The sequence below is a fragment of the Rutidosis leptorrhynchoides genome, chromosome 1 (genome assembly GCF_046630445.1).
Source record: "Rutidosis leptorrhynchoides isolate AG116_Rl617_1_P2 chromosome 1, CSIRO_AGI_Rlap_v1, whole genome shotgun sequence".
NCBI lineage: Eukaryota > Viridiplantae > Streptophyta > Magnoliopsida > Asterales > Asteraceae > Rutidosis > Rutidosis leptorrhynchoides.
In genome coordinates, this window is record NC_092333.1 from 104,794,189 (window position 1) to 104,810,919 (window position 16,731).

The following is a 16,731-nucleotide window of genomic DNA, read 5'->3' on the forward strand; positions in this document are numbered from 1 at the left end:
AAATTATGTATTGTTCCAGACTATCTTCGTATACTAACGCGATAATATTTTTGCTCGTTCAATATCAATACCAATCTATATAACTGAAAACCATGTCACTGTCCACTTTTTTTTATAGTACTCTTATATTTTCCAAAAGACAAACAATAATATTCAAAACGCTAGTACATTATGCATTCAACTTGTACATAACTCAATGACATATCAATTTCAACTCTAAAAGGAAAGTAGTTATTTCATTAAATAGAACATACACACACTTTCATTTAAGAAAGCATACATCTATATATTCATTCACACCTCAAAGGCTAAGGATCAAACACTTCAATCAATCAATATGAAGTTACTTTATCTCTTCATCTTTCTCTCTTTAAACATCCTTCAAAATTCATCAATAGTCATGGGAGATAGAAAGTTGATAGAAAGCACATGTAAATCCACCCCATCGTACAATTTATGCATGTCAACACTTTTATCAAACCCCAAGAGCACAAATGGTGATATTAGTGACTTGGGACTTATTATGGTTGGTACAACCAATAATAAGGTCAATAAAGCCATACAACATATTAAGTTTCTTTATACGGCTCATCCTGAGCTAAGACACTCGCTGAACGAGTGCGCTCAGATTTATGTAGCCGTGGTGAAGGGAGTTGTGCCTTCAGCCGTGCAAGCTTTGGATGGCGGCCAACCAAAGTTTGCAGAGGATGGAATGGCCGACACTGCGGTTGAGACTCAAGCTTGTGAGCGTTGTTTCAGTGGTCGTGGTCTGAAGTCGCCTTTAACACAAATGAATAAGGATATTGAAAACGTCGCGAATGTTGCAAGAGCTATTATTAGGATGTTACTATAAATATGTTTCATACTTTTAGAATGAGTGTATTTTAGCAAGACGTCCGGGTCTATATGTTTCATGACTTTTGTTGTCACATAAACGCATATCTATAATGCGATGTAAAAATAAAATCAGACCACCCTCAAATTAATTATTGTACTATACGTAAAAGGTAACCATAGTTAACTTTATTATTTTGTAATTTTTTATATTATCGCGTAACTTTTAATAAGAAAACCTACACGAAATTAAAGTGCGATCTTGAACTGTCTCTACTAGTTGTATGTTTTGGTGTTAGGGGCATATAGTAGTAAACTAGTAACACATCATTTTGTATATATAATGATATATATGAAATTATTTAAATCTCCGTAGTTCTAAGTAATATTTCAAGGAAATAAATAAAATTATATTTAGGTAATTGTTAATATGATTCGTTACTTATAGACTATAGTTAACGAACTTCTTATCATTAGTTTAGGTATAGGTATGTCTCACGTACTAATAATTGGTGATCCTTTAATTTAGTAGAGATAACAATCATTAAATGTGGATAGAATGGACTTAAGAAACCATCATTTTCATTTTCCTTTAACTTTTATGAAGCTTTATCATTGGTGATAAGAATATGCTTTGGGAAAAGACGCATTAGTTTTTATACATGATTGAATCCACTCAATATGTGTGTACGTATATATTATGGTTTGAAATTCAAAGTCACATCTTTTTGAATTTTTTTTTTAGAGGTGATAATCTAACTTTTTATGTAGAAACGAGTTAACAATTTATAAATGGGTTGCATTTTTTTTTTTTAATATCGTGTTAAATTTAACACATATTGATCAAGCATATTTTTACGAGGTCAAGGTGAACCTACGCTTGAGTGCATGAAAGGGTTTAAGGACTAACAATATTCGAACCTCCGACATTAGTCGTGGATAACCCATATCGGCATCGTTTTGATTCCGATAGGGTGGCCGATTTGAGAGTTCACCAACAACCCAGCATACGGGGTTGAGTGGCCCAAAGACATGAAGGTTTCATAGTTTGTAACATACCTGAAAGTCTTTTCGTGGATGATCGTATGAAGCTTGTTCGTACGATGGTGAGTATGCTATGTTACGTATTAGTAACGAATGTGTTTTTAGGGTTTGGAAGCTTTATATTTATAGGCTCACGAATTAAGGTTTCGATAGGATCTCATCCCTAATTAAATGTGATCTTATCCCAACTAACTTACGTTATTTAATGAAAAGAATCCGAGTTATTTACATCGTACATTCTTCTAGAATGTACTGGACCCTTATGCAAGAATACGAAACTCACATCATTTGGTATAGGCGCATAGAGTGCGACTATACTCATGCCATATATCTTAAATGGCAATTAGTGTGCGGCTCAGGACATTGGATGCGTAATCTGTATGGTCATGCGGATGTGCGTATCATTAAGTCCCCCCAGTTCGATGTTATTTACGATGAAACTAAGTGTATGACGTCGAACTAGTAAGAAACATATACACAAAATGAACCATTAAAAGTCCTTAAACATGCTTTGTATTCGTGTTTGGATACCTAGTTGGATTCCAAGTGTAACCAGATAGTGCATAAGATTATTTAAATATATATATATATATATATGCGTAAGCGAGTAGTGTTGTAGCATTAAATGCAATGTATGCGTGCAGTCACTAAACTGTCTTTTCGGCTGTATTTCCTGCACCCGAGGTGACAACTGTCACTGTTTACCGAAAAGGTAATGATTGTAATTATGCAACCGCCTGGTAATGCTAACGTGCATCGAGCATCTTAACAGGGTGTTTAGCTTAAGATTAACACACGTGTACGGTTGTGATTCTTTCTCGGTTATTTTTGACCTACATGTTTTACCTATAAATACCCTTTTGGCTTATTTTGTTTCTTAACCTCTTCCGTTTATCATCTTCTCTACCGAAAAACCCTTTTTCAAGGTATTTGAGAGTAAAAATTTATTTACCCTTCGCTCATACTTTTTGATGCATTCCACAACGTAACCTTAGTTACACACTAACTTCATATTTTATTTTGTAGATGAAGATGGAATCGTATGCATCTGCTCCTGTTACCGATTCTGGTAATCTCCCAAACATTCCGGCTACACAACCGGAAACCACGGCGTTGCTTTTTAAAACTGATGAAGTTAGGAGCTTATTTAGTCATAAAAGACTTTTTGATGGAGGTATTTATGTGACCATCGGACTTGTTCTGAAACTTGGCTATGAATTCTCACAACACCATATTGTTATTTTCAGGTCCTAGTGGTGTGTCACACGATGCTCCATGTTTAAAACGTGCATGTCTGAATCCTTCTGATCCATCTCCATCGATTCCGAAAATCAACGAGTTTATGAAAGTTCCAGCCACAGTTTTCGCCGAACAATTCTCTTACTTACAATCTTGCGAACCCTTACATCTAGTGCAGAAGTTTGCTAACTTATCCCCTACGGAAGAGCTGTATGTTGATGCTCAATCTACATTGTTCAATTTGGCCAGAGATGTTAACCGCCTTCACCAAAAATCGGCTGCACTTGCTAATCCACCGACGACATCATCTACTGATGCAGCCAAGATAGGTTTGCTTGAGGAGGACAATTCTAGGTTTTCTGCCCAACTTGCGGTTGCGGTAACCGCGCACGTGCAAGCAGAAGAGCACATCAATGTTCTGAGCATGAAGAGACAACATGAGCAAGACCAACATAATGCTGAAAAGAAGTTCATGGAATCCGAAATCTTATCTTTGTCTGCGAAGTTGAAGGAGGCAGAAAATCATGTTGCTTTTCTTAATGACAGTTTCAGCGATTGTTAGTCCTTAAATCCTTTCATGCACTCAAGCGTAAGTTCACCTTGACCTCGTGAAAATATGCTTGATCACATATATGTATGTATGTATGTATGTATGTATGTATGTATGTATGTATGTATGTATGTATATATATATATATATATATATATATATATATATATATATGTGTATGTGTGTGTGTGTGTGTGTGTGTTTTCTTTAAAAAAAATGATATTTCACAAAATTGGCAACCCTGGTACCTCTTTCATTTATAGGAGAGCCAATTTGCTCATTTGTAGGGGGATTTTCTCGTTAATTAAAAAAAGAATAGAATGCGAGGATACGATTTAAACTCTAATTGACCGAGTCTAATTCCAATTATACAAACTGATCAAATATAAAATATATACGATATATATATATATATATATATATATATATATATATATATATATATATATATATATATATATATATATATATATATATATATATATATATATATATATATATATATATATTGGAGTGATCTTGAGGAAAGTATAATAAAAAATGAGAGAAACAGCGTAATATCATTTATCACACATTTGATAAATGATAAGTAACGTGTCATTCGTTATCTCTTTGGTGCCATGGGCGTCGGTTCATTATCGATCTTCGTGACATGCCTTCACCATCAATTTGGCGAACTGGAATTTGCCCGTTTGAAACGGCTATATCGTGCTAGTGGACAAATATTTCAAAATGATGGATTTAAATGCTTCGATATTTTTTTTGATTTGTTATAAAGACTATAAACCAATCCTATTTTACACTATATAAATACACACTCTCACTCACCTCATTTCATATAACATATTCTCTTCTTTATTTATATACTATCATCTCTATAAAAAAAATGTCTAAACAACCTACATCTCAAGCTCAAGATTTTATGAACCATTTATACAATAACTCAGTTCTAGTTTCACCCGCTAATTCTTCTTTCGGGTATCAAGGTAGTAGTTCATCACCGACTAGGCAAACAGATTATCCACCACCACCACGATTTCATCAACCACTTTACTACACACGCTACAAGAAAGATGTCGAATACCCATGAATTTTTTCCACAATTACTAATTTGTGTGTATACAGTCACATGATTGTAGAATTAATTTTGTTGATTAATATTACCCATAAATTACTCTCGCATTTACCCACAAAATAACCCATAAAATCTTTTTCGAGTCTTAATCGTGACTAAATTTATAGGTACAAAATATTTCACACGAACTACCCACAAATTAAGATTTCATGGATAAATAAATGAGCAATATCATGGGTAAATGTGTGATGTACAATACACACAACATTTGTGGTCATGGTTATTTTGCGTGACTAATTTTGTGGGTAAATATGTATTCACGGTTTTACCCATATAATCTAGTATTTATCGTATATTTTTTTTTAATCAGGGCGAACGTATTACTAAACAAACCATAACATATTATATGCATAATTACTTGTAAATATAGCATTACAAGTCATTTACAAAACAAGTTACTGAACTGGTGTTACTTAATACAAAGCAGTTTTATAAAATAATATCAGACATCAGAGTTCAATATTGTCAAACATATCTCCACCAGCCCATCTTCCTCTTAAACTAGCATTCAACAAGGTTAGCAACCTATAGGGGAAGATGTGGGTGATTAGCACGAAGGTAAGTGAATGAAACTAGAAAATGGTCAAGCATATAGTACCAAGTCATACATATGCTATAATAACAACAATTACATAACAACAATCACAACCACTAGAGGACCGACGACTTGTACGTGCCTCCAACCACCATCTGATCAGGCTAATGTTTCATGATAGTCCTTACTACTGAATCAACAGTATAGTCTTTCATACGCGACACATGCATGCGTACTATCGCACTATACTACACGGACAATAGTAATTGGACCCAACCTTTCTAACTCAGTTGACCTATTTGGACCCAACCTTTCTAACGCAGTCAGTCCCTAACACATGTGCACATAATGTCTCATAAACACCGGCATACAAACAATCATCTAATGTATAATAGCAGTCTAACTCATGCCAACCATAATCAATAGTGTAACCATAGTAGTATAACTTGCTACCTTATAATTTAACCATAAATAATTTCACTCACCGATTACCAGCATTGGAAGGCACTCATAGTTCTTATTTTACCGAGCCTTCTCTTTATCTTTATCTTTATCAATCGAGGATGATAAAATACAAGTCAATATTCATATCTCAATCATATACTAGATTAAAAGCAATGATTATACGCAATCACATTAAACGGATAAAAAATATAATCCTCACTTTATTATGAGAAGTTAATTGGCTGATAAAAAAAAGACAGTGAACGGTCGAAAGGATATTTGTGTTTGTTCATAGATTTGGCTCTTGTATATTACTCCGTCCCATATCTATTTTTCCCAGACAAAAAATACACAGTTTAAGAAAATAATGACTGACACATGTACTTTTTTATCTAATTTTTAGCTTTACCCTTTACTTTTTCCCTACCTTTTTGTCTTACATATAAAAAATTAGGGGCACAAAAGAACTTTACCACATTATTCTTTTCCATTTAAGAAAGTGGACAATTAAGTTGAGACATCTCGAAAAAGAATACTGGACAATAAAATTGAGACGTAAGGGGTAGTAATTAGTAATATATATAATTTAGTGTTAACGTTAATGTGTCATTCAATAGTTTTGTTGTATGAGAATCTATAACTTCTATTAAATCTCTAAAATGATGATGTCAACATTTCACAATTTAACTTATTTTGCTAAAACTTGTCATTTATAAAAATATGGATGATGTCATTAATCTTAATTAATTTAGAATTAAAATATAATTATTTACTAAAAATCTATCTATAGTATCTGATAAATCTCTATAATGATAATGTCATAAATAAAGATTATTCAAGCTTAAACAAAATTCAAAAATAAAGAGAAAAATTCTAAGACTCACATGAGGATGTTATTACTAGGGCTCTAAATGTAGTGACCCTAACTTTTCCATGATTATATATTAAATGAAAACTATATTTTCATGATTAATGTTTCCAACATGTTAAGCAATCAAACTTATTAAGACTTGATTAATTGAAATGAGTTTCATGTAGACAATTGACCACCCAAGTTGACCGGCGATTCACGAACGTTAAAAACTTGTAAAAACTACATGATATATATATATATATATATATATATATATATATATATATATATATATATATATATATATATATATATATATATATATATATATATATATATATATATATATAAATATATATATATGGTTAACATGAGATTATGATAAGTAAGTATCTTACTAAGTGTATTAACAATGAGTGATATACATAAAAATGAGATTATTGAATTAAGAAACTCAAAATGATATATATAACGATTATCGTTATAACAACGTCTTACTAAATACATATGAATCATATTAAGATATAGATACACTATGTTTAACATGATAAAATGATAATTAAGTATATCATTAAGTGTGTTAACAATGAACTACATATGTAAAAACAAGACTACTAACTTAAGGATTTCGAAACGAGACATATATGTAACGATTATCGTTGTAACGACATTTTAATGTGTATATATATATATCATATTAAGATATATTCATACATCATAATATCATTATAATATAATAATTTAACATCTCATTAGATATAATAAATAATGGGTTAACAACATTAAATGAGATCGTTAACTTAAAGGTTTCAAAACAACACTTACATGTAACGACTAACGATGACTTAATGACTCAGTTAAAATGTATATACATGTAGTGTATTAAGATGTATTTGTACACTTTTGAAAGACTTTAAGACACATATCAAAGTACTTCTACTTAACAAAAATGCTTACAATTACATCCTCATTCATTTTCATCAACAATTCTACTCGTATTCACCCGTATTCGTACTCGTACAATACACAACTTCTAGATGTATATACTATTGGTATATACACTTCAATGATCAGATCCTTAGCAGCCCATGTGAGTCATTAAACATGTGGGAACCATAATTTGGCAACTAGCATGAAATATCTCACAAAATTACAAAAAATATTATAAATCATTCATGGATTATTTACATGAAAACAAACTTACACATCCTTTATATCTAATCCATATATCAACGATCAAAAACACCTACAAACACTTTCATTCTTCAATTTTCTTCATCTAATTAATCTCTCTCAAGTTCTATCTTCAATTTCTAAGTGTTATTCATAAATTCTATAAGTTCTAGTTTCATAAAATCAAGAATACTCTCAAGTTTACAAGTCTACTTTCAAGCTTTCTAATCCATTTCAAGTGATCATACAATCTCAAGAAATATTTCTTATTTATAGTAAGATATCTTTCTAATTCAAGGTAATACTCATATTCAAACTTTGGTTCAATTTCTATAACTATAACAATCTTATTTCGAGTGATAATCTTACTTGAACTTGTTTTCGTGTCGTGATTCTACTTCAAGAACTTTCAAGCCATCCAAGAATCTTTTGAAGCTAGATCAATTTTTGTTACTTCCAGTAGGTTTACCTACTAAACTTGAGGTAGTAATGATTTTCATAACATCATTCGATTCATATATATAAAACTATCTTATTCGAAGATTTGAACATGTAATCACTAGAACATAGTTTAGTTAATTCTAAACTTGTTCGCAAATAAAGTTAATCCTTCTAACTTGACTTTTAAAATCAACTAAACACATGTTATATATCTATATGATATGCTAACTTAATGATTTAAAACCTGGAAACACGAAAAATACCGTAAAACCGGACATACGCCGTTGTAGTAACACCGCGGGCTGTTTTGGGTTTGATAATTAAAGACTATGATAAACTTTGATTTAAAAGTTTTTCTTCTGGGGAAATAATTTTTCTTATGAACATGAAACTATATCCAAAAATCATGGTTAAACTCAAAGTGGAAGTATGTTTTTCAAAATGGTCATCAAGATGTCGTTCTTTCGACGGAAATGACTACCTCTTTAAAAAATGACTTGTAACCTGTATTTACGACAATAAACTTATACTTTTTCTGTTTAGTTTCATAAATTTCAGTTCATTATGAAACCATAGCAACTTGAATCACTCAAAACGGATTTGAAACGAAGAAATAACGGGTAAAACAAAATTGGATAAATTTGCTAGTTTTAGCTACGAAAATTTTGTAACAAATCTAGACTAAACATATCCTAACTAATTTATATTGTATTATACATATTATGTAATCTTGGGATACCATAGACACGTATACAATGTTTTGACATATCATATCGACCCATCTATATATATATATATTTCGGAACAACCATAGACACTCTATATGTAGTAATGTTTGAGTTAGCTATACAGGGTTGAGGTTGATTCCAAAATAATATATATACTTTGAGTTGTGATCTAGCCTGAGACTTGTATACACTGGGTCGTGGATTGATTCGAGATAATATATATTGATTTATTTCAATACATCTAAATGTGGACAACTAGTTGTAGGTTACTAACGAGGACTGCTAACTTAACAAACTTAAATCATAAAAACGTAATAAAAAATGTTGTGAATATATTTAAATCATACTTTGATATATATGTACATATCTGTTATAGGTTCGTGAATCGACCAGTGGCCAAGTCTTATTTCCAACGAAGGAAAAACCTGTGAAAGTGAGTTATAGTCCCACTTTTAAAATCTAATATTTTTGGGATGAGAATACATGCAACTTTATAAATGTTTTACAAAATAGACACAAGTATGCGAAACTACATTCTATGGTTAGATTATTAAACCGAATATTTCCCCTTCAAGTCTGGTAGCCTAAGAATTAGGGAAATGACCCCTAATTGACGAGAATCCTAAAGATAGATCTATGGGCCTAACAAACCCCATTTTGGAATTTGGAATGCTTTAATACTTCGATTTATATGGTGATTACGATTGCCAATTTATGACATACTTGCGAGTATGCGGGGAATATTCTATATGCATTATGTTAATGTCGATTACCAGGTGTTCATCATAGAATGATTTTTATACACTTGCGAGTGTAAGATTATTGAATAAATGAAATCTTGTGGTCTATTATATTAATTTGATAATATATAGGTTAAACCTATAACTCACCAACATTTTTTGTTGACGTTTTAAGCATGTTTATTCTCAGGTGATTATTAAGAGCTTTCGCTGTTGCATACTAAAATAATGACAGGATTTAGAGTCCATGATTGTATGATATTGTGTAAAAACTGCATTCAAGAAACTTATTTCGATGTAATATATTTTTATTGTAAACCATTATGTAATGGTCGTGTGTAAACGGTATATTTTAGATTATCATTATTTGATAATCTACGTAATGTTTTTTCTTAAAACCTTTATCGATAAAATAAAGGTTATGGTTGTTTTAAAAATGAATGCAGTCTTTGAAAAATGTCTCATATAGAGGTCAAAGCACCGCGACGAAATCAATTAATATGGAACGTTTATAATCAATATGAACGAGATATTTCAGTTGGTATCAGAGCGTTGGTCTTAGAGAACCAGAAAATTTGCATTAGTGTGTCTTATCAAGTTTGTTAGGATGCATTAGTGAATCTGGACTTCGACCGTGTTTTCTTTAAAAATGATTGCATAATATTTTTTGTTGGAAACTACAAATTGTAACATGTAAATATTATGTGATATATTAATCTCTTAACATGTTTGATATTGTGTGATAGATGTCTACCTCTAGTACAAATTCCATCGACTCACCTAATAATAATGAAGAGTCGAATATATATTGGGAAGATTCACAAATTCTCGAAGAGGAACCGGAAGAAGAGGAACCGGAAGAAAAGGAACCGGAAGAAGAAGAGGTTCCGGAGGAGGAAATATTAGGAACCACAGAAAAACATATAAGTAAAAGAAAACCCTCAATGAATGGATCAAAATTAATAATGGTCAATGGTGTTTTCACCGAGGAAGCAAAATATTGGGAAGATTACCAATTTTCCGATGAATCGGATCCTGATGAGGATTCCGATGATGTTATAGAAATTACCTCAATCCAATTTGAAAAAGCAAAAGAAAATAATAAGGGAAAGGGCATCAAAATAGAGAAACCTGATTTCAACCCCGATGAACTTTATATGTATCGTCAACACCTGTATTTCTTAAGTTGTAACAATAACCCGGGAACCTCTAAGCCATCAGGTTTTTCTAAACCATTTGTGAAAACAACGGCTCGTATTAGAGGAACATCATATATCCCTAGAAAATTAGCAAAACGAAACAGGTCCGAAGAGGAAGAAACTAGTGAGTCGGAATAAAGAGTTGTAATCATGAGGTGTAAAATATGTAAAATAAGTGTGCTTGTACTTTTCTTGTTGTATGTGAAAATTGCTTGTATTATTTGATAATTATCTTTTATGAATCTAATTCTCGTCTGTTTTACAGTATAAAAACACAATGGACATTAAGGATAGACAACCAAAAATTTTAGAAGACCTATCCGGGGACATGATTGATGAAATCTTGTCTAAAGTCGGTCAGAATTTTTCGGCACAATTATTTATGGCAAAATTAGATTGTAGAACATTTGAAGAACGTTCCAGGCATGCCTTAGTTTATAAAAGACTTTCATTTGAAAGATGGGGTATATCACATTGGGGACACTGTAAGTTACGCCGTGTTTTCTTTAAAGCGTTAAATGCGGGGAACCCAAATGCAATTTTATGCTACGGGTTAAAAACCTATTTTGACTCAACATATCCCAACGTAGGACTTCGTGAGTTAGAAAGAGCTTCTAACATGCAACATAAAGAAGCATGTTATGCTTACCGGTTAGTGATGTTCGCTTCTCACCAAAGTGAGAAAAAAACATCGAATTACAACTTTTAAATAAAACCTTCCCACAAGTGACGGATTCAGTAGTTGGGGTGAGAAACAAGGTTTTTAGATTATTACGGGGCTGTTGGGCATTACAAAACCCTCGTCCCTTTGACGACGTTACAACATGTTGTCTTGTCAACGGCCACAACGGTTATGTTCCACAAGACCAAGGATGGAAAGTAGTCTTAGTAAAACCAGAATGCATGACTTGTTTCTGCACTTATGAATTGCGTGTTTTTATTGCCTTTGGTGAACCACTTGCGTATTAACTAGGATTGTTGCCACAACTGTTTTGTATCAAAGTTATTGTGTGCTATATTTCATGCTATATGTATTATAGCGGTATTGTAAGTTTGTAAAATATTGTATAAAAATTTGAACGCGAAATATTATTATAATCAGTTTTTCATATAGAATTGTAGTAGTTGAATGATATATTAGCTACTAAGTATGAACTTAACGGGTAGGTACTACCCGAATTAAAACTATAAAACGTTAATATGAAGAATTTTTTTTTATAAATGAGTTCATATTATGCTACGAAATACTATTGACTACTCTGAATATTCTATATGATTAACTTAATTCTTTTGGGCTATTTTTGAAGGAAATGGCACCGACGACTCATTAGAATTTGAACATGAGCGAGGAAGACTTCCGTGCTTTCCTTGCAGTAAACATAGCCGCAGTACAAGCTGCGATGCAAAATAACAATAACTCCGAATCCAGCAATGGAACTAACGCCACGAGAACTCGTATAGGATGCTCCTACAAAGAATTCACTGCCTGTAAACCTTTGGAATTCGATGGAACCGAGGGTCCAATCGGATTAAAACAGTGGACTGAGAAGGTTGAATCGGTGTTTGCCATAAGTAAGTGCACTGAAGAAGACAAAGTAAAGTACGCTATGCATACCTTCACGGGTACTGCGGTAACATAATGGAACACTTATCTAGAACAGGTGGGACAAGATGCTTCTTACACACTACTGTGGTCAGCATTCAAACACTTAATGAACGAGCAGTACCGTCCCAGAAACGAGGTCAATAAGCTCAAGGTAGAGCTTAGAGGGTTACGAACACAAGGGTTTGATATTACCACGTACGAACGACAATTCAAAGAGTTGTGCCTATTGTGTCCGGGAGCGTTCGAAGATGAAGAAGAGAAAATCGACGCATTTGTAAAAGGGTTACCAGAAAGGATACAAGAAGATGTGAGTTCACACGAGCCCGCCTCCATACAAAAGGCAAGTCGAATGGCTCACAAACTCATAAATCAGATTGAGGGAAGAATTAAAGAGCAAGCGACCGAAGAAGCCAACACGAAACAAGTCAAGAGGAAGTGGGAAGAAAACAGTGACAAGAGTCACCAATACAACAATAACAACAACAACAACAACAATAATCGCAATTACAAACGCAATAACTACCACCACAACCGCAACTTTAACCGCAACAACAATAATAATCCCAGCAACAACAATAACAATCCTAACAACAACTACAATAGAAACCATGCCAGAGGTACAATAACCGTTCCAACAATAACAACAATCGCAACAACAACAATCCCAACAATAACAACCAGAGGCAGAAACCATGCCAGAGGTGTGAAGGATACCATCCGACTGGGCTTTGTACGACATCATGTACTAAGTGTAATAGAAAGGGTCATGGTAAGACGAAGTGTGAAGTTTACGGACCAATGACTAACAAGAATAAAGGAACAAATAATGTCGGAACAAATAATACCGCCATTATTTGTTATGGATGTGGGAAGCCGGGTCATATCAGAAACGAATGCCCAAATCAGGGGAATACTAATGGACAGCGCCGCGAAAGAGTTTTCAATATTAATACGGCAGAAGCGCAAGAAGACCCGGAGCTTGTTACGGGTACGTTTTTTATTGATGAAAAACCTGCTTATGTTTTATTTGATTCGGGTGCGGATAGAAGCTATATGAGTAGATATTTTTGTGCTAAATTAAGTGGTCCATTGACGCCTATGAATAATAAATTTTTACTCGAATTAGCAAACGGTAAATTAATTTCGGCAGATAAAATATGCCGGAATCGAGAAATTAAACTGGTTAGCGAAACGTTTAAGATTGATTTGATACCAGTAGAGTTAGGGAGTTTTGATGTGATAATTGGCATGGACTGGTTGAAAAAGGAGAGAGCAGAGATCGTATGTTACAAAAATGCAATTCGCATTGTACGAGAAGAAGGAAAACCCTTAATGGTGTACGGAGAAAAGAGAAACGCGAAGCTAAATCTTATTAGTAATTTGAAGGCGCAAAAGCTAATAAGAAAAGGTTGCTATGCTGTTTTAGCACATGTCGAGAAAGTACAAACCGAAGAAAAGAACATCAATGATGTTCCCGTCGCAAAAGAATTTCCCGATGTATTTCTGAAAGAATTACCGGGACTACCTCCACACCGATCCGTTGAATTTTAAATTGATCTTGTACCAGGAGCTGCACCTATAGCTCGTGCTCCATACAGACTCATACCGAGAGAAATGAAGGAACTCCAAAGTTAACTACAAGAAATTTTAGAGTGTGGTTTTATACGACCAAGTACATCACCATGGGGAGCTCCTGTTTTGTTTGTCAAAAAGAAGGATGGTACATTCAGGTTATGTATCGACTACCGAGAGTTGAACAAACTTACCATCAAGAACCGTTATCCACTACCGAGAATCGACGACTTATTTGATCAACTACAAGGCTCGTCAGTTTATTCGAAGATTGATTTACGTTCTGGGTATCATCAAATGCGGGTGAAGGAGGATGATATTCCGAAGACTGCTTTCAGAACGCGTTACGGTCATTACGAGTTTATGGTTATGCCGTTTGGGTTGACTAACGCACCAGCTGTGTTCATGGACCTCATGAACCGAGTGTGTGGACCATACCTTGATAAGTTTGTCATTGTTTTCATTGATGACATACTTATTTACTCAAAGAATGATCAAGAGCACGAAGAACATTTGAGAAAAGTGCTAGAGTTGTTGAGGAAAGAAAAACTGTACGCTAAATTTTCAAAGTGTGCATTTTGGTTGGAAGAAGTTCAATTCCTCGGTCACATAGTGAACAAAGAAGGTATTCAGGTGGATCCGGCAAAGATTGAAATCGTTGAAAAGTGGGAAACCCCGAAAACTCCGAAGCATATACTTCAAATTTTAGGATTGGCTGGTTACTACAGAAGATTCATCCAAGATTTTTCCAAAATAGCAAAACCCTTGACTGCATTAACGCATAAAGGGAAGAAATTTGAATGGAAGGATGAGCAGGAGAAAGCGTTTCAATTGTTGAAGAAAAAGTTAACTACGGCACCCATATTGTCATTGCCTGAAGGGAATGATGATTTTGTGATATATTGTGACGCCTCAAAGCAAGGCCTCGGTTGTGTATTAATGCAACGAACAAAGGTAATTGCTTATGCGTCTAGATAATTGAAGATTCATGAGCAGAATTATACGACGCATGATTTGGAATTAGGCGCGGTTGTTTTTGTATTAAAGACTTGGAGGCACTACTTATATGGGGTCAAAAGTATTATACATACCGATCACAAAAGTCTCCAACACATATTTAATCAGAAACAACTAAACATGAGGCAGCGTAGGTGGATTGAGGTATTGAATGATTACGATTTTGAGGATTCGTTACCATCCGGGGAAGGCGAATGTGGTAGCCGACGCTTTGAGTAGAAAGGACAGAGAACCTATGCGGGTAAAAGCTATGAATATAATTATTCGTACTAACCTTACTACTCAAATAAAGGAGGCGCAGCAGGGAGTTATAAGAGAAGGGAATTTGAAGAATGAAATACCCAAAGGATCGGAGAAACACCTTAATATTCGGGAAGACGGAACCCGATATAGAGCTGAAAGAATTTGGGTGCCAAAGTTTGGGGATGTGAGAGAAATGGTACTTAAGGAAGCACATAAAACTAGATATTCAATACATCCCGGAGCGGAGAAGATGTACAAAGATCTCAAGAAACACTTTTGGTGGCCGGGTATGAAAGCCGATATTGCTAAATACGTAGGAGAATGTTTGACGTGTTCTAAGGTCAAAGATGAACATCAGAAACCATCAGGTCTACTTCAGCAACCTGAAATCTCAGAATGGAAATGGGAAAACATTACCATGGATTTCATTACTAAATTGCCAAGGACTGCAAGTGGTTATGATACTATTTGGGTAATAGTCGATCGTCTCACCAAATCAGCACATTTTCTGCCAATGAGAGAAGATGACAAAATGGAGAAGTTGGCACGATTATACTTGAAAGAAGTTGTCTCCAAACATGGAATACCAATCTCTATTATCTCTGATAGGGATGGCAGATTTGTTTCAAGGTTTTGGCAGACATTACAGCAAGCATTAGGAACTCGTCTAGACATGAGTACTGCCTATCATCTACAGACTGATGGGCAGAGCGAAAGGACGATACAAACGCTTGAAGACATGCTACGAGCATGTGTTATTGATTTTGGAAACAGTTGGGATCGACACCTACCGTTAGCAGAGTTTTCCTACAACAACAGTTACCACTCGAGTATTGAGATGACACCGTTTGAGGCACTTTATGGTAGAAAGTGCAGGTCTCCGATTTGTTGGAGTGAAGTTGGGGATAGACAAATTACGGGTCCGGATATAATTCAAAAAACTACCGAGAAGATCATTCAAATTAAAAAACGGTTAAAAACCGCCCAAAGTCGACAAAAGAGCTACGCGGACATTAAAAGAAAAAGATATAGAATTTGAAATTGGAGAGATGGTCATGCTTAAGGTTTCACCTTAGAAAGGTGTTGTTCGATTTGGTAAACGGGGGAAACTAAATCCAAGATACATCGGGTCATTCAAGATTATAGATCGTGTCGGACCAGTAGCTTACCGACTTGAGTTACCTCAACAACTCGCGGCTGTACATAACACTTTCTACGTCTCGAATTTGAAGAAATGTTTTGCTAAAGAAGATCTCACAATTTCGCTAGACGAAATCCAAATCAATGAAAAACTTCAATTCATCGAAGAACCCGTCGAAATAATGGATCGTGAGGTTAAAAGGCTTAAGCAAAACAAGATACCAATTGTTAAGGTTTG

The 16,731-nt window shown here is 34.1% G+C and overlaps 1 protein-coding gene across 1 annotated transcript; it reads left to right on the forward strand.

Annotated features, from left to right (window-relative positions):
* The first annotated feature begins 270 nt into the window (after positions 1–270).
* Positions 271–1,092, forward strand: LOC139863801 (cell wall / vacuolar inhibitor of fructosidase 1-like). The gene has a single exon (XM_071852406.1). It carries the CDS (start codon positions 338–340, stop codon positions 851–853), a length of 516 nt encoding a protein of 171 aa, XP_071708507.1. The 5' UTR covers positions 271–337; the 3' UTR covers positions 854–1,092.
* The last annotated feature ends 15,639 nt before the right edge of the window (positions 1,093–16,731 follow it).